Genomic DNA, 19,436 nt, shown 5'->3' on the forward strand with positions numbered 1-19,436 from the left:
GTGGAGATTTAAAAAACCCAAAACTCTGGGTTATGATGTTACATAAAAGAAGCTGTTTTGTGTGTGACGTATGTTCATAAAGCAACAACAACTGTGTTGTTTCTGTACACATTCGTCCATACACTATTTGCCTGCTTACAATCTGGAGGAACAAGTGATAAACTCACTCCAACTAAATTTTGTAAACAAAGTCACAAACAAGTCCTTCCAGAGTGGAGAGAAACTGTTTTGAAATACACAGACGATTAAGCACAAATTAATGTACTACTCAAACTGGAAAAAGTCAAGACAGATAAACACACCTTCATACAAAAGTGTGGTATTATTTTTTGTTTGTTTGAGATAAACAGTGAATGAACAGCTTTCATGTTATTATAGAGCTCTTAGTAAAAGCAGGAGACTGTAGTGGGCAGTTCCCTGGTGGGAATGTGTGTAAATGAGCTGCAACAGAACATGCCGACTCAGCAAAAAATAAAATAAAAGAAAAAGGTCCCTGAGGGAGACACAGGTGACCAAGAGAGGTCAATAAATCTGAAGTTCTGTCTGGAGGTCATCCAAACAAAAGCCTGCCCTCTCAACAGCAGTTCACACCTGTGACTCTAAAAGGAGGCTATTACACAAATGATAGGAAACTCGGTGTGTCACAGACAGAAGTCGCCCTGTTTGTGGAGCAACACCAACACCAACAGCTATAAATGACACTGCCGCTCAGACAAGCCTGGAGGAGGGAGGAGCTGCTGTGTCACCTCCCCACAACTCCTCAGCTGCTCCGTTGACGACTGACTGCTCGTGTGTCAGTGTTGTGACATCATGCAGTGATAAGAGAGAGTGAGTCTGAAGGAGAGGGCAAGAGGAACCAGCTACTTAGACACAGAAAACTTCAGACCTCATGTAGGAACACCTACATTAATACTACTGTATTGATCTACATGCAGTGGTTCCCAAAGACTGGGTTGGAGTTTTGATTAATGAACTAAACATTTAAAACATTGCCACTGACAGGTTGCCAGTCCATCGCAGGGCCACACAGAGACAAAGAACCATTCACTCTCACAAACTCCATGAGAAAGGACCTTGTTTCTGACCAGGTCGCGAACCCAGGCTTCAAAGGTGACAGCACTGACTATTACACCAACCATGTGACCTAGGCCTGCTTTCCAATGAATCCAATCAATGGGAAGTGATGGGACTGGACACCTTTGCTCAGAGGTGCCTCAGCGGTTGATCTGTTGGGATTTGAAATGACAACCCTCTGGTTACATGCCAACGTCCCTTTCCACTAGGGCATGGAAAACATCATATTCTCTGCTCTTTCAGGGGAAATACATTTTATTTGAGGGTAAGCTGTGATAGAGTTGGCTTATTGTAAATTGTAATCACAATTAATGTCTACTTTAAACAAAGAATTGTTTTGCACTGAATTGTATCTTTCGCTAATAAAAATTATTTTCTTCAATCATAGCCCTTGTATCTAGTAGATATTAGGGCTGTTATTTGTTTCAAAAAGTTCTCATAGATATACAAATTTGACGTGCGTGTAACCCCAACTAGCAAGAGTCAAGCCAATAAAGTCAAGGTAATAAGTAACATAACAGAGTAGTAAGCTAATAATCCTGTGATCACAGACGCATTTGAGTCTGTGTTGGGGACTCTCTGAAGAGCTCTTCAGTAATAACAACCACAGATGACGGCTGGAGGATGGTGCGGGACAAGGGTCAAAAAGGGGACACATTGACGCCCAACTGGTTGATAATGAGGTCATTTTTCACTTCAGTGGCACTTTTCACCACTCAATATTTCACTGTCCCCTTGTGTGTTTAATGGAGCACAATGGGCGGGAAATAAGGAGGAAGGGGTCTCTGCCTCAGCACACATGCTGCTCTTTATGGCAGCATGTGTGCAATGGTGGGAGCCAATAAAGTAGGAAGGAGAAGATTTGAAATACTGTTATTCTGACATTCTGACAGACTACGATAGAAAAGAGAACTGAGGTCAGGTGGCAGCAGAGACCAAAGGGCACATTATCAGGCCGGTGCTTGAACAGTAATGATTGTGTGGTATGTACTACAAATGAAGGTATTAAACACAAATACAGTATGTGTCTCAGACAGAAGCTGAGCGAGAGACTGGATAGAAGAAAAAGCCAGAATCACAAACAAATGTTTGCCTGGAGCCAGTGGTAGACTGGGACAATAATTCAGGCCAGGAATTTGATGCCATTCCAGGCCACCCTTCTCATGCAGACCACCATACCTCTAGTTGTGTATTCTAACCCTATTTGATAGTTAAAAGAAATTTGTGTAATTATTTGGCTCAATGGTCACTACAGACACACACACACACACACACACACACACACACACACACACTTCTCTGTGTATACATATATATATTCATTGATTGATTTTATAATATTAATGATTGCACACACAACCCAGAAAGACAGGTGTCTGTGAACACAGCCTATAAAGTTTATAGTCGTACTATATAGAGCTTGTATATATTATAATGATAGTCAAACTATCATTTATGGTGCAGATTTACAATAAAGAAAACTGCCACAAAGCTGCAGCCTAATAGATTAAGAGTAAAAAAAGCTAGCTGTATTTAATTGTGATTTATTATTTCAGCAAGTATAAACTATGCTGTGGTTGCTCAAACATTATGCAACAAAATCATATTTTTCATTCATCTCTAGGTATTCTGGATTGATTGTTGGACCATGTGCCTGTGTGTGTGTGTGTGTGTGTGTGTGTGGAGGGGGCTGGGGCGGCGCCTCCGTGAGACACACAGTCTGCGGTGGTGGTGGTGATTGAATGATAAACACAATGAAAGCTATAGCGTTTTTGACTGACCTTCCCTCCTGGTGAACATGTCACTTATTTGTGACTTATCAAGTCAGGCCAGGATGACCATCTGGCCACTAGGAAACGTCCCGGTGCTCCCGATGGCCAATCTGATTCCGTATTTGTATTTGAATATTCATTTCTATAGTATTCATTTAATTTACCTAGTATTCAAAATACATACTATTGTTTTATGAAAACTTTTGCATGTTCATCTTTTTTTTGTTATTTTTTTCAGCTCATTTTTCATCAATAAGTATCAATTTAGTAGTAACTGTTAAAAAACAAACTGCTTGTGTATCAGTGCTATTAAAATATGGTGTTAAGGCACATCGAGTATGCATACAGTTATGGGATGTGACTGAAGTCTCAGAAAGTGCATTCATTGAAACCTGCTGAGTAGAAGAGGCAGATGCCAAAGGGGAAGCATCTCTGTGATGTCATTGCTTTTGATGAAGTGTTGCTTTGGCGTTTAACCAGCTGTGTAGGCAAAGTCGTAACTGCTGAAGTCATCACTTCACTGCGACCGTTTGCATTAAACATGCAGGGAGAGCCAGTCCTTCACTTATCATCTTCAACAACAAGCACATTTCACTTCAAACAGAAGAACAATCTTGTTTAAAGGGTTCAAATACATCAGCTTTATCCAGTAAAATACATGATGGATTTGACTTCTGCAGCTCTCAAATGAGGCACACTGAACATGATACCACATACAAGAGGATGCTGTAACTTCACTAACGAGCGTATGTGCTCTTGAACTGGGAACAGTTCAAAGCACAGGGAGATTTTAAATGTACCAAATCGTTTTTTAACACTAAATCGAGTCCAACACTCATGTTACAACACCCAATAATATGTTGCTTGTATTTTACAGAACTGGCATGCTCTTAAACCACCTGTCTCATTCCTCATCATTCCTTATATTGATAAAGCTGTGTGTAACTCTGCTGCTGCTGTCAGCTCTCCTCAGACCAGTCTCTGATATCACCACCAATAACCTTTTACTCCATCAGACCACAGTCAGTAAATGTGTGTATCATGTAAGGTATCATTCACATTCAATGCACTATTCATTTAGATTTTCCAGGTACATGTAATTGTATGCATGTTATTTGAAAGGAAATTTCCTGGGACCCTCTGCTGTAATGATGTCTGACAAGAAGCATCTTCATACTTTTACTGCTTCTGACACAGTTCAATCGTTTCATTAATTAAGTGACAGCAGGATGATAAAACTTGATTGATGTTGATTTTTGATGCTCATGCATTTCTCTATTAATCTGTCTGCCAACCACATATCAGAATTAGAATTAGTGATAGTGATCCTGGGAGCAGGAGCAGTGGGCAGCAGTTATCTGTGCCCAGGAAGCAAAGGGAGATTGAGAGGGTTGCTCAGGGGCAGCGGTCCTGGGATTGAAACAGTGTGTTCATTTATTGACTCAGTCACACAGTCGATTGAACTGATGCTGAACTGATGCTGATCAGCTGTTCTGAATTTGAGTTTGACAGCTCAGAGTTAAGGTTTTAACTCAGAGTTTGTTGAACCTGCTTTCTGAAACGGGCCTGATCTAATTTTCGTGTGGAAAGCCCCTTCATCTCTTACTGTGAGTGAGATCACAGTTGTTGTCTATATCTAAGCAACAGCGATATATTTCAATTAAACATCTTCTCCTCCTCATTGTGTAAATAGGAATGCTTTATATGGATGTGTGCCACTGCAGCAAATTTGAATTTACAGCAGTAAGCGTCCCCGTGCTACTACTAATGCTGCTCACATCTGGCCTGCTTTTCATTACCGCAGCCACGAGATATTAACTAGGTCAATGCGATTCCTTCACTCTTCCAACACTGAACCACGGCAGAGGAGAGGAGCCGGGATGATGAAGAGGTGAGAGGCAGAGGATGAGGAGATTCTTTCAAAGGCAACTTCTTATGGAGGAGTGAGAGGAGTACAAGGAGGCTGCCGTGACATCAGGAGAACGATGTCTGTGTGACTGTTGTTCACTCAGCTTTGATGTGAGTTGTTAATAATGCAGGCATCCCCCATCTGCAATCTTTGTAGTACTGACACTGTACACACTCCCTCCAGATAGCACTGGTTTCCATTTTAACATGCGTAACAAATGCAAAAGCGCTCAAAGGTGGGCCAAAGCAACAGAGCTAGAGTTTACGTATATGTTATCTTCAGAAATGGTGGTTTTAATCTACAGTCAAACCTGATGTCTATTATAAAACCGAAAAGACGCTGCAGCCACAGGACACATAAAAAAATCTCCTCGTTAAAAATCTACATCCATAAAGAACTGAGCATTTTTTTCTCATAAATGATGAATTATAAAAGATAATCTGGATTATTTCAAATGTCTAATCATCAGATATTTCTTCACAGTCCTGTTTTATTAAATATTAAAATGAAAAGATATAATTTTTTTTTTAAACATGCATAAAATTAATTTAATTAATTTATAATTCAATATATCACTGTAATGTTTAGAAATGGACAGATTTGACTTTATTTTATTATTCTAAAAATCTTCTTGGCCACTGCTGAAGGTGTTTATATGGATTAGTGATATACAATATGTACAGTTTTATGCTGTGAGTGAAGATGAATCAATCACATGTTATTTTTATTAGTGAGCTATCCTCAAGCGTCTGGAGAATAAAGAGCTGGTTGTAGCACAGACTGATTCTCTGCCTCTGTCTTCTCTCCTCCTCTCTCCCCTTCACTGTGTAAAAAAAACCACACCAGCTAGTCACACTGTGTAGCCTCTGACAGCAGAGAACAGGCATGTGCTTTAAAGTAATATGATATTATATCCACGTTGTGACAAGACATAGTATTAGATTTGGGATAGAAGGACAAACACAGGATTTACCAGTAACATTAATTAAGGTTCCACTCCAGTATTAAGAGAGCTGAGTTATTGTTCAAGTGTAAGGGTAGATTATGCTAAATACTTGACACCTTTTTTTTTTTTAGCTAAAACAACAAATCTAATGGTAGACTAAGACTTCACAGTACCGTATATACACTGAAAACTTTTTTAGGGGTTTAGTTACACTTAAATAAAACTTGATCTTTTTTATATCTTGAATTGACAGTGAATTATTTTGTAAAAGATTATAACAAACTGTCTTTAAGGCCTTTATGTAAAATAACAGATGCTGTACGTGCATGACACAACAGTTGACTGAAAGGAAAAGTAACAGCACCTTGCTGTCCTATAAGAAATGTTGAAAGAAGTTGGTATTCATACCATACTGCCGTGTGAGGAATCAAGGAAATCATTCAAGAAAAATAGATAAAAGAGGACAGCTGTACTTCTTAAATCTAGGGGGAAACAATAGAAGTCCTGGAGGATTTGATGCCTTTAACTGCGTTACACTGCACCTTGGTTACAGTTTACAAGGTGTAAATAGAGCAGAGAGGGAAAGGAACAACTTCACAATCCAGTCAAACGACATTTTTATCATTAAGCTTGTTCCTCTCGTCTCTCCTCAGTCAGGATGTTTATCTCTCAAAGCACAGCAGAGGACAGATTGTGAGATGTCAGTGAATGCATCCACACCTAAATGGTTTAGGGACGTTTGACACTCTTGTAATTCCACTGTCAACAGTTCAAAGTTAGAATGCACAATATTATCGGCACAGTATCAGCTGGTACTGGATTTAAAATGTATTATCAGATACAGGCAAATACACCACCGTCCCCTAATGTCACTAACTAATGCCAGGAAACTGGAACACATCACTCAGATCAGATCAGATCAGATCACTACACTGGCTTCCCATGAGTCAAAGGATAGATTTCAAAATGGTACTCTTGGTCTTCAAAGCACTGAATGGTCTTGGACCAAAATACATCCTAGACTTATTGGTTCCCTATGAAGCATCCAGAGCCCTAAGATCATCAGGAACAGGTTCACTGTGTGTTCCCAGATGCAGAACCAAACAAAGTGAGGTCTGTTGAGACTGTCAGCTCATCAGGCCTGAAAACATTATTATTATTTACTGCAGCTTTTTCTTAAATTCATAATCACCATCTTAGTTGTCAGTTCATTCTTGTCATTTAAATGCACTTTATATCGGCAGATCACACATTTATCGCTCACTATTTTAATTGGAATATTGATTTGAATGTCCTGGTTTGATACTACGATTATCTTATTGTATTTCTAAGCTCTTGTGAAGCACTTTGAGTTGCCCTGTGTATGAATAGTACTATACAAAATAATTTGCCTTGCCTAAGGATTAAATCAGTAGACAGAATAGTGCTGCCTCCTTCACATTGATGCTGGCACTCTCTACAACTGCTATTTCTATGAATAATAAGAATCTATATCTACAGCTGCTGCAGCATGAGTATGAAAAATATTATGTCAATATCATGACAAGGGAGATTTATCTGGGCACAGATAAAAATATATCTCCCTATAAGTAAATGACCCAAGCACTCGCGATATATCCAGATATCAGATATGGACAAAAGGTCCACTATCGTGCATCCATGGTTAAAAGTATAAATGTGTTCCTACTGTGAAAAAAGGAATGTCAATATAGAACTGGTAACCAATGAACAATGAAACTGCAGATTCCACTCAGCCTCTATCTCAGTGTCTCTCCTACACACTCCTCTGATTCTGTGTGGACCATCAACCCTGTGTCATCGTGTAGTCATATCATATCATAATATAATATCTGTATCATTTTAATATATTGTATATTTATGTATGTATATACGTTCATTTTCCCTGTGAAGCTGCAGGAGCGCTCCAACAAAATGCCATTGTCTTGTGCAATAACAATAAAGATTATTCTACTTACTTACTATTACAGGTCTGGAGGAAGGCAGAAAACAAATAATCAGTCAAACTCTTCACCAGTGGAGTTTGCACTCACTGCTTTGTGATACCCAGACTAGACATGGATTGTCTGCTTTTGTTGGGTGCTGAAAAGTTTGACAGCTTAAGTGCTGCAAGCACAGGAAGTTAAAGTTCCCGTGTGGAACCTCTATCACTGATGGACTTCTTCTGAGTAATGAGCAGTTAACAGTGCAGCTTCTATGACCCAGTTTTCTCTCCACCACGAGAGAGCGAAATGAGGGTTGTATATCTGAACTTTCACAATCACACAATTCATTCGATATGATTTAGATTCCTTGGATCACAATTAGATTCCAAATTGATTCTCAATTCAAAATGATTTCTGGTTCAGACGAGAATCCAAAGTGCCCCCAAACATTTGTTTGCTGCTCAATGCTAACACTGTTAACTCAGAGCCGAGCTAGCTTACTCATGCATTGATCATTGTTGTAAATTTGCACAACTCGTTTATGCCAGTGATGGGAAACTGTAGCAACAATGTTTAATGTTTCAATGTTATAAAAAAAACATTGAAAATATATATTTTGAACATTTTGAATCAATTTACAATTTTTGAGGATAATAATTATTATTTTGACACCTAAAATCTGCATTTTACTGTGGTGTGGTGTTACATGTCCAGACTGCATCAAGAACACTTTATTGTAGCTGCATGTTGAAGGAAACAGTAGCAGTTTTGATCGGCTCATCATACTCAGGCAGCTGTGCATTTTCATTGACTTTACTTCATCTACTTCAGCGAGTGCATTTTCAAAAATGGATGATCCCATTTGCAAGAAGCAAAAATCCTGATTGTTATAAAGTCCCTCCCAAAGGTCCATTTTTATTAGAAGGGTAGCAGATTGCTTCAGTCGCCCAAGTGCGACTGAAGCAATCTGCCTCATGCCTGTGCAGTGTGCCTCTTCTGCCTCGCCTGCCCAGTCATTTGGTAAAATGTGTGACTCTGTTAGCAGCAGTCACAGAGAGAGAAAGAAAGAGAAAGAAAAAGAGAGAGAGAGAGAGAGAGAGAGAGAGAGAGAGAGAGAGAGAGAGAGAGAGAGAGAGCTGTGTGGAGCTGATAGGATGATGTGTACTCATTTGACAATAGTTTGACTGTAGAGGACATTTTGTTTATGTTGTATGAGGGTGGAGTGGCTCAGTGGTTAAGACCGGTACCCTGTGTGCCAAAGACTTCATGGTCACAAGTTCAACTCCACCCCTGGCAGGCTGTACTCAATTGCCTTGTAATGTAATGTTTAAATGTTATGCACTACATATTTATGTTCAGAAAATGGCTTCAGAATATACGTAGTTTTTCATGGAGTGGATGTAGAGGCAATGATGACTGATGTCAGTCAGTTGCCAAATGAAAACCTCATCCCCTCAATGGCTGGTCAGGTATTGACCTACTTTCTCTTTGTTGCCAGATGGCACGTTAACGTTACCACGTAACTGATTAGTCGAAGCAGCTGATCTTAAGGAGCAGTACTAAGAACTGTGACAAGACTTTACTGCAGCACTATCAGAGCTAATGATGAGCTGATACTGGCTGCATTCTGGACCAACACTTGGTCCATTGTGATTTTAAATTATTAAAATAGTTATTATACCAATAGTCAATATTAATATTGTGTTTGCTTTGTTTTTGTTATTCTTTCTTTGATAGCATGGACAAATGGACCAAACAATTGAGAAAATAATTGTCAGATTATTGAAAAAAAAAGGCCACAACATACAAATATCCAATGTTGCTAAAGTGATGGTGATGTGAAGTCGGCCATGGGAGAACAACCTAGTTGTCAGTTTGGGCTGAATGTTTTTTTCTGTATGTGTCTCTCTCTCTGCCACATTTGACTTGGCAGAAATGTCATATATGATGCCCTGCCTGATGCAACCTTCTTATTTATGTGGGCTTGGGACCTGAATGTGCTCCCCGGTGGGAGGTGTCCAATAACCCAATCAATGGGGAGCTCAGAGATACCCCAGGCCCTCCTTCAGACATTTGACCTCCAGCCATGTACACCCTGTGTACAAAACATTGTGTCTGTCTGTAACATTTAACATCAAAAATAACATTTAAATGAAACATTGTTGAAAGACATAGGAGACATATTTAGAATCATAGTGATATAGACAAGCTAGAAGCTCATTTTAATTCTTCGTCTGAGCTGGTCTAAAAAATATTTAATAACTACACCATGATCCTGTGGGCTGCCATTAAACTCCTTTACAGGTCTGACATATTGAGATAAACAACTATGCACTGCTTATAGTCAACACTGAACACTTATATGTATTTGGTCTATACGAAGAAGCCACAGAATCCAGCGGAAACCTACACAGGTACAGGGAGACATGCAAACAAACACACACACACAAACGTCCTGAGGTCAGCATGAAGCCATCCCCTAACAGCCTTATATGTAATATAATATGCTTGCTGCAAGCCCAGCTTAAATTTTACAATCATTGTCTTTTCCTTAAAGGTGACATGTTGATTGTCTTCCTAAAATTAGCAGTTTTCTGTGATTCTTTTCATGAGTTTGTCTTGTGAGTGTCCTCAGAAATAACTGCATGAGAGCAAATGTGTGCGAGTGACGCCGTAAACCATGAGCTTCCTTACCTCTCTCGTCCTCTCCAGCTCATTGTGCAGTGCCTGTTTGGAAATCTCCACCTCGATGATCTTTTGCCTGAGCAGCTCATTCTCATCCTCAGCTCGGCTGCGTTTGTCCTCCACACTCTCCAGCTCATTGTGCAAACGCACTGACACGTCTTTGGCCACCTGAGATCCACGAGGAACACTCATATTTATCTACATAACACAAAACAATATCGCACACTAACACAGAAATGTGCATGTGATACAATGGCTTATCATGTGTTAAAACAAGAGCACTCCGAGAGTGCAGACCTCTACCAGGCCTGAAACACCTTGTCACCTGTGTTTTACATACTGGCACCAGAAGACTTTCTGGATATGTATAGACGAATCGGCAAAATACCGAAAGTAAAGCCATTGCTGCGGCGGCGTCTCTCCAGTATGCGTGTGATTGAATGGGAGCTGTCATCAGAGGTGGGTAGAGTAGCCAAAAAAATGACTCAACTAAGAGCTGATAGCTGAAATCCGGCATCCGGATTGTACAACAGAAACCAGGAGACAGGAGACTGGAGCCTCGGTGTTGGACACAGTAAACAACGAGCCGCTGGTGTGTTTTAAGTCCACTTGGAGCTGAAATCTGCGGGTAACAGCTGAGAGGCTAAAAGCTGGGGCCACATGAGTCACATGACAACACTTGTCATGTGACTCAACCGGCTGCATTTGATTGGCAGCCAGTTGAAGCTAACATTTGTCAGCCATAGCCAACAGGGAGAGAAGTAGATTGCGCATGTAATAAATAAAAAAAATATTAAAAAATAAAGTAACGAGTGTCACACCAAATGGAACGGCGTAAAAGTATAGTTCTTTCTTCAAATATATACTCAAGTAAAGGTATGTTGCAATAGAACTACTCCTAAAATAACAATTTATCCAAAACGTTACTCAAGTATATGTAATGGAGTAACTACCCACCTCTGGCTGTCATAAGAAGTGTACATTTCTACTTTCACCTGTACCTTTTATGCAGCATTAATTTTGACAACGATGTCTAGGAAGTCAGGAAGAACCTGCGCAATTCTCGTCTGGTCCAACAGCAGTGGAAAACTTTAACTTTGGAAAAGAAGTGCATGTGAACTCCACAAACATTTATCTCATGAAGAGTGTCCCTGTCTGGAGCCAGACGGGCTACATCGATTCCCTGCGCGTGCAGGGAATCACAATGAATAGCATGCGGCTGCCTAGCTTACCACAGTCACCTAAGCTAACAAGGCTTAGCTAGCTCACGTTAGACGCCTCTATCAAGGCTCTCGTGGTCGCACAGAGTGAATGAACTCAATGTGGTGTTATTGTGAAATATAACGTACGTTGCTCTAACTAGGGCAACATAATGACCACAATGTAAACATCAAGTAGCTAGTAAAAGAAGGAAAGAAGAGGAAGAAAAACGGGAAAAAGATAGAGGTACAGTAATGTCAATGTGATGAAGTTCATGAAATGAATAGTTTAATGCATCGTAGTTACCGTTGTTGGAGCAGAGTGTTAGCTTGCTAGCTTACTTCGGACGATAGCAACATTGTTTAATAATCAATAAATAGCTGAGTCGATGTGTGTTAATGTTACTCCACCTTAAATTCATCAGGGACGTTTGGAAACTTAACGTTAGGCCTGTTCAGGTGTTATTTTACAGGTGTCTTTCCTGCTTGTATGTCAGTTAAAATGCTTTTAGTTGTCCATCCCCTTTGTAATAGGGTGGTTGTAAGCCTTTGGTTTTATGTGTCACAGTTTATGTTTGTTAAAGTTTACATCAGTGTTAAAGTGCATTACTGTTAATATTTCATACCTTACCTCATACCTTTTTTTATTAAAATGTAACATGCAGTCGTCACATATACTTCTCTTCTGTCTTCAGATGCACTTTTAAAATATTTCAGTACCTCCCCCAGTGACACAGCATCAGGTGCTGCTGTCCCTTCTTTAGTTTTTATTTGGTGTGATATTTTTTACTCAAAGAAATAAAATCTTGAATACACACATGCAGTTTCGGTGTGATTGTATGAAAGTTGATTGTGAAATAGACTGCTGCGATGCAAGGGGGCGCCAGCTAAAATCTTGCCTTGGGCACCAAATTACTCAGGCCCACCCTGGGTGAACTGTCCAAGGTGTGACCCGCCTATTGCCCTATGTCAGCTGAGATTGTGGATCAAGTGGTAGATGATGGATGGATGGATGGATACTTGGGTGATCACCTACCCATCACACAAAATTCAGAATGATCTGTGAAAAACTGTAGACAGGAAGTTGCTAACAGAAGGACAACATGAACACATAACCTCACCGGTGGAGGTAAAAACACAGAATCCCAAAAACCACAGATAACCAATGCTGATTTGATAGAAAAGCTGTTTGTTAGATCAATTATGATGATCAATCATAAACTCATTTTCTTTAGGGTTTGGGCTATTGATTTGGCAAAAATAAGCTTTTTCAAAAGTTCAGGCTCTGAGCAAAGCTGTAGAGGGGATGTGTTTTTATTTCTCCTACCATACTGCAATTATTTTCTCATAAAATCTATTGATTTTATCACCTCTGTTTTTATTAGTTGACAGTGTTTTTATTAGTTTGTGTTTCGCAAGGAGGGGTTTAAGTTTTCTTCTAAAGGACTTCAAAATATTTATGTGAACAGCAAATAAAAGCCCTAAGTAGGTAACATTCAAAACCAAATGTGTAGACATGTTGTACAGTCTCACTGACTTTCAGATCTTGCTCCAGACTACGGAGAAGCTCTCCATCCACGTGTCCTGTCTGTGCAACACGCAGGCTCTTCTGCTCAGCCTTCCGTAGACGGTACTGTAGGATGCGACAGTTCTTGTTGGATCGGTCCAGTTCCCTCCGCAGCTCCTGCAGTTGGTAGACCTCCTCCTCCAGGTAGTTGTCGCGCACCTCCTCCATCTCCGCTCGCAGCTCGTCCACTTCATCCTGGGAGAGACACAAGGGAAACAGGGTCCAGCTTAACTAGAAAAAAAACTTGGCGACACTACCAATGTGACAAACGGACCCATGATACATGAGCCATGGTGTGTATGTGCAGTTAACAGCAAGTATATGTAGAACGGATGTAGAACGTCCATTACCCATGAATATACCTTTGTGGATCATGTTAATACCTTCTTATGATTACATATAGTTCCAGTAATGCGAGTACTTTTTTATGCTGATGATATAACATTGGTAGGCTCTAAGCATCTTATCTCTTGGATTGGATGGCATTCATTTCAGCATTGTGTGAAAAAAGAGAGATTTCTTTCTCTCACACTGAAACACTACTACAGTTTCCTGAGTCTTTCCTGGACAATCAGTTTACTCCAAGAAATGTAACAATTCAATGAAATATATCCACATTAAGGAAACTGATGATTGAAAATGATTGAATATTTGGCTGCAGCTACATTTACTCTCATCTGATAAATCGGAGCGCTGTAGAAAATCTGTATAAATGTAACAAAAACTTAAATATGACGTATTAGCAAAATGTCAACAAATCCAATTCATGTGGGTTTACAGCTGAATAAAATGTGCCTCTCACCTTGCATTCCTGCATTATTGATTATTTTGTATTTATCAGTTAAGTCCTTCAATGACTCAATATTCTAAATATAAACCCAGGGTCTTTGTTCCTCAGTCAGTATTTTATTCACCACAATAACCTCTTTATTTTGTAGGTGTTATCACTTTTGTAAATGTATTGTTTATCTGTGTTTGTAACAACAACAAACAAGTTTGTACATTTACTCTGCTCTGCATCGTTGATGTTTTTGCAGAATGACAATAAAAGGAAACTTGAATCTTGAAACCTGAAGTCCCTGACAAGAAGATTTCCAAATAAATGACCAAGATAGTAACACTATGACAGGAGTGGTCAATAATATAATGATAATGTCCCTCTGGTCAGCACTGGCTGGTCCAGTACTGACCAGAGGGATATTATTATTTACCTTTATGGGGCCTTTGGTTTTTAAAACTTGAAACAGCTGTGCAAATGTGCACTAAATGAGCAATCTTCAACTCCAAAATAAAACCATAAATAAATAAATAAAATAACTTAAGCTAAACTCTATTTAGATATCTACATATATATAAATACATAGAAAGAAGACAGTGTGTACAGTAGGCCTACAGCATGTCCCAAATACATATATGGATAGTCTACAGTGTGTGTGTGTGTGAGAGAGAAAGAGAGAGAGAGTGTGTGTGTGTGTGTGTGTGAGAGAGAGAGAGAAAATGTGTATGTGTGTGTAAGTAGAGCTATAACAAAAAATTAATTAGTTAAAACTTCATTCCACATAATTTAAAACATATTTAAATAAATCTTCACTAAAGTGTTGGGAAAACTCAGCCAATTTGTTTTTGCGGACTCAAAAAGAAAATCCACATGCCCAGTGTTTGAGAACCACTATGTTCCATGTTGGTTTGACATCAGTGAGCAGGTGGATGTTGCTCATGGACAGTGATGATCCGCTGCTCCCACGTGATGCAACACTACACTGTTTTTAATGCAAATTTGAATAAATCAGCATATACAGACACAGCATCACTGTACCTTGAGGTAGTCGTTTTCAGATCTCAGATCTTCTATCTCCCTCAGCAGGTCCTCCTCGGTCACATCCCTGGTGCCTGGCAGTTTGGATTGTGCGCTTGTTGCGGGTTTGTCCTGCTTGTGTTTCTCTGCAGCAGCGGGTCGAGCCTGAGACATGATGCTTGCTGGTTCTGCTGGGCGCAGCGGAGCAGCAGCGGGAGGAGGAGGAGGAGAAGCGGACGCTCCTGTCGCTTCTGGCCGATGCGGATTATCAGCTCCTGGCAGATCCCTGTCACTGGAGCCTGTACCGGACTCCGCGTCGCTACTGGCTGCCGGCGCGAGCCTGTTCTCGTCTGACAGCGGCTCGGAGGGACAGTCCGACAGGTCCGAGCCGCTGTCGGTGTGGCTGACGCGGCCGACAGTCGCTCCGGTCGGTACCCGGATAGGGGATCCATGGGTGTGAGGAGGCGGCGGAGGACGAGGGCCTGGAGGGACTAGTTTCACCTTCTTGCCTTTAGTGAGGATCGGGCTGCTGCAGGCGCTGCTGTCTGGTTTGGACACCGCAGTTTTGGGCTCTGCTGCCCCTCCATGCTGGGGCACCTTTAAGGTGTTTTTCGCAACAGTTGGCTTTATGCTACTTTTCACGGCGGCTGGTTTCTCTCTGGCCGCCGTGGTGCGTCTGGAGCTGCGGTTCACTGAGGCAGACTGCTGCTGCTGCTGCTTGAGTTTGGGGGATTTAGGGAGGATGGCAGAAGGTTTTGTGGCACGGGAGTGCACATCCTTGAGGAAAGGTCTGGCCGGGGAAGGCGCTCGGTTCAACCTCTTCTTCTCCAACTGGTGGTTCTGCGGTTTTGTGTCGCTGCTGCCGGAGCCCTTAGTGCTCTCCATTATACTCCAACAGCAGCAAGAGGGCGATGAAGGGAGCGATCAATCCACACGAGCGCCGAGGAAAATGTTTGACAAGCGACGGCAGAGAGACAGCCAGGTCTGCTGGGGATGCGCATCCTGCGCGTGTTTAGCACTGCCCAGTGTTTTACTCCATCCTGTCTGCATTCACCAGGTTGTCATTCTCTGAGGAAACGCTGCCATAAAAAAAGGGATGACTGACAGGTTGCATCTGCTAACCGGGCTGAAAAAAACCCTAAACTGTAAAGGCAAGAGTCACATGATCAGCTTCTGCACGCCGGGTCTCCATCTCTCTCCTCTCGCCGGATTCCGCCCCGTGTCTCCCACCGACTCCTTCCGACGTAACATGTAAAATCTGCAGTCGCTGGTGTGTGTGTGTGGGGGGGGGGGGGGGGGGGGAAGCGGTGAGCTACACTACACTACGCGGCTGTGATTTCGCCCAGTGCGCGTGCGCTGTAGTTCACTCACAAGTAAACCAAGCAAGCATATGAGCACACCCTCAGCAGGCCTGACACGCACTGGTGCGCATGACACACATATAGTGCGGCACACACGCACTATTGGTTATTGAATACTGTCTATGTGGGTCCCAGAAAATACACAAATCAACACCACAGTCTGGTAATAAATATAGATATATTTAATTGCATGTCATTAGTTCATGAATGCCACAAGTTATAAATACCACAAATGCATTTTAAACAAGCCAAAAGTCTTTGTTGTTGTTTTTTCTAAAGATCTAAAACAGGATTAATATTAAGTACAGTCTTCAACATTTCAAATCAAATGCTTATTTAACAAAACACTTGTATTAAGTACAAGGTGTGGCTGTGAAAACAGACCTCAGGGTTAGTGGTGAATATTAAAAGATACAGGAAGTGAAAGACGAACACTTTCATTCATGGAAGAAAACTCACTGCACTGAAAAATTATATGTTCATTTGCTGCTTGTTTTGTCAGATATGATGGGATGTCAGTGACTGATTAATAGTCAAATATGTTGCTTTACAACATTTTTTTCTGTATGAAACTATTTGTTGTGCCATTTTACATCCATATAAAATCTTGTGAATGGGCTCGTCCTTCACTGACGGGCTGTGACTTCAACCGAAACGCCCTCATTTCTCAGACTGCTTTAATATCACAACAAAGACAAAAATAATGAAATGATTCTTAGCTACAAAGGGGAGCTTGACATGCATAATCTTTTTCTTTTTAACTGTGCAAAAGATGGAATAGTCCCAAAGTGGTCCATAAACAAACTGCCAAGTTTTTAATTCAGACCTGCTAAACACAACCTCCTTCAAAAAAATTCTTTCTTGTTTGGATATGAAATTGAAGCAACAAAAATCCAGACAAAGCAAACATTCAAATACTACACAAATCCTGCACTTTTTTCCACAGAGGGAAAACCACACATTCTCCTCCAAGCACCTCCAGTATCTGAATCCAAAGGAAAAACATCAAAAACAACACATAGAAATATTAATAAAAACACATGTGTAGCTTCTTACCATCTCTAATCCCTCAAAAAAATCAGTAACATTCAGCGACCCATTAAAACAAACTACAACACCCATGTCTTCGTGCACCTCGACTCAACTTCAACAGGATGTGGAAGAGTTAGTGCTAATCTACAGATTCTTTCTTGCGCATGTCAGCCTGACTATTTAGGTCAAATTGTAGTGCAAAACATTACAGTTATAAAATAAAAGCTGATCCAGCCACTTTAATATATTAAGGCAGAGGAAAACAACCACAACCATCGTCTGCTGGCCACAAAATAACCTGTGCTATGTCCAGTCATGTCAGCGCCACATTGGAGAACATCATCATTTCAACATTTTTCAATATTTTATGTACAAAATGAATCAGTTGGGAAAATGATTGTAAGTTGCAGCCCTCAATAAGAATATAAAACTGTTTTGGGTTAGGGTTTTGGGCACCAATAATGCAACCATTAACCTTACTCTGATGATGTTTTTCATGTAGGGATGTCTGAGACTCCTCCCCCTTTCATAAAAGCATTTCCCCCCACAGCTGCATCTTGGTGTCACATTTCACTACCAGAACACACCCCCTCCACTCTCCCTTCTCCTCTCCTTCTCTCAGCCCACTTCTTGGCATTTTTGAGTTGGAAATGCATTCATATTCCCCGATTATAAGTTTCATAGCCAAGTCAATATGGGACTCTAAAGGTATTTTAAAAGGTCAGCAGCTGTGAAAACTCCAATAGATATATACTGTTTATATACAGTACTGTGCAGAAGTCTTAGTCCACCATTAGATTTGTTGTTTTAGCAATGCTATAACGACAATAGGGGATACTTATTTCTATTTCACTTTACTGGAACAGATCCAGAAAATATGTATGCAGTTTTTTGTTGTTAAAAAAAAAAATCAGGAAAAAAGAAAAAAACATCCTCTACAGGTGTCAAGTATTTAGCGTGATCTACCCTTACACTTGAACAATAGTACAGCCCTGTTACTGGAGTGGAACCTTAATTAATGTTACTGGTAAATCCTGTGTTTGTCCTACTATTTCATTTAAAGAAATATCTGCTGTAAAAAACCTCTATTACACCAGGTCTGAGCATTACATACACATGTTGCATGAGTTCAACTCACTGACAGCTCACTAATATATAAGAGCAGCTTTAAGTCGCATCACTTCATTCCAAATTCCCTCTGATCACAGAATTTGACAGAAAAAAACAACAGAGCTGGTGGTGCCTGAAAATTTTGCACAGTACTTAATATGTACATATACACACTGTATATAAATGTATATACATACACACTCACACACGTGTATATGTATGCATGCATACATATATTTATTTTTTTATGCTAAAATTACTAATTGTTATCCATGATTTTTAAATATACTGTTTTACAAAAAAAAGTAAAATAGTAATAGCACAGTTATTTACTTTCATTCCTGAACAGAAAAAAAATGTTTTAGTGGTTGAATGTTATGCTTGATTAATTTCTGATTTTTCAAAGAAGCCCAGTGAGCCAGCTCAAATATGGGTATAACAAGTGAATTCAGTTTACGTTGGGGATGCACCGAAATGAACATTTTTGGCCGAAAACCAAAACCCAGAAAGAAATTATTATGCCAATTCTGTACCATTGGGTTTTTTCTTTTTAAATCTAATTTTGTTATTATGGCTGGGACTGTGTGTACTTACCTCACTAAAGTCAAGGCATTGCAATTGTACAGAGTAATATTCATGCTTCAAAGAAAAATAAATCAATTAAGAATCTCTGAAAATATTTAGGAGGATCTCATTGAATATATCAGACAACGAGGGTGCATGACCCCCCTTCTCTGTATCCAATGCAGCCCTCATCATTTCTCTACACGCAGCTTTGTGCCCACATCCAAGTCATGATCTTTATGATGAGGATCGAGTACAGTCGCCATGAAGTGCAGGGGATCCGAGTAGATCTTAGTAAAACATGTTGGCAGACTCTTAAGAGCACATTTTCATTGTTTTCACTCTGTGGCTTGTCTCAACCTTTGTGTAGAAGACGCTTTAGTGTTGCAATTAAGGGAATAACAGATTTAACTCTTAACTGCTCAATGGGGGCGAGAAGAGAGAGAATGTTCTCCATTAAGATGTGTGACATTCACTGG

At 40.3% G+C, this 19,436-nt stretch overlaps 1 protein-coding gene across 7 annotated transcripts in view; it reads right to left on the minus strand.

The window, feature by feature from the left end:
• Nucleotides 1-19,358, minus strand: part of LOC131464971 (microtubule cross-linking factor 1) — a 63,888-nt gene extending 44,530 nt beyond the window's left edge. For all 7 annotated transcript variants that reach the window (XR_009241281.1, XM_058637367.1, XM_058637365.1 and 4 more), the window contains exons 1-3: nt 14,912-19,358; nt 13,066-13,290; nt 10,339-10,497 (exon numbers count right to left, since the gene is read on the minus strand). Coding sequence is in view for 6 of the 7 variants with exons in the window: in XM_058637367.1 (XP_058493350.1) it covers nt 10,339-10,497; nt 13,066-13,290; nt 14,912-15,775 (1,248 nt within the window). In the remaining variant the exon portion in view is untranslated. The remainder of the gene's footprint in view (nt 1-10,338; nt 10,498-13,065; nt 13,291-14,911) is intronic.
• Nucleotides 19,359-19,436: the final 78 nt, after the last annotated feature.

The sequence above is a fragment of the Solea solea genome, chromosome 1, assembly GCF_958295425.1.
Source record: "Solea solea chromosome 1, fSolSol10.1, whole genome shotgun sequence".
NCBI classification, from domain to species: Eukaryota; Metazoa; Chordata; class Actinopteri; order Pleuronectiformes; family Soleidae; genus Solea; species Solea solea.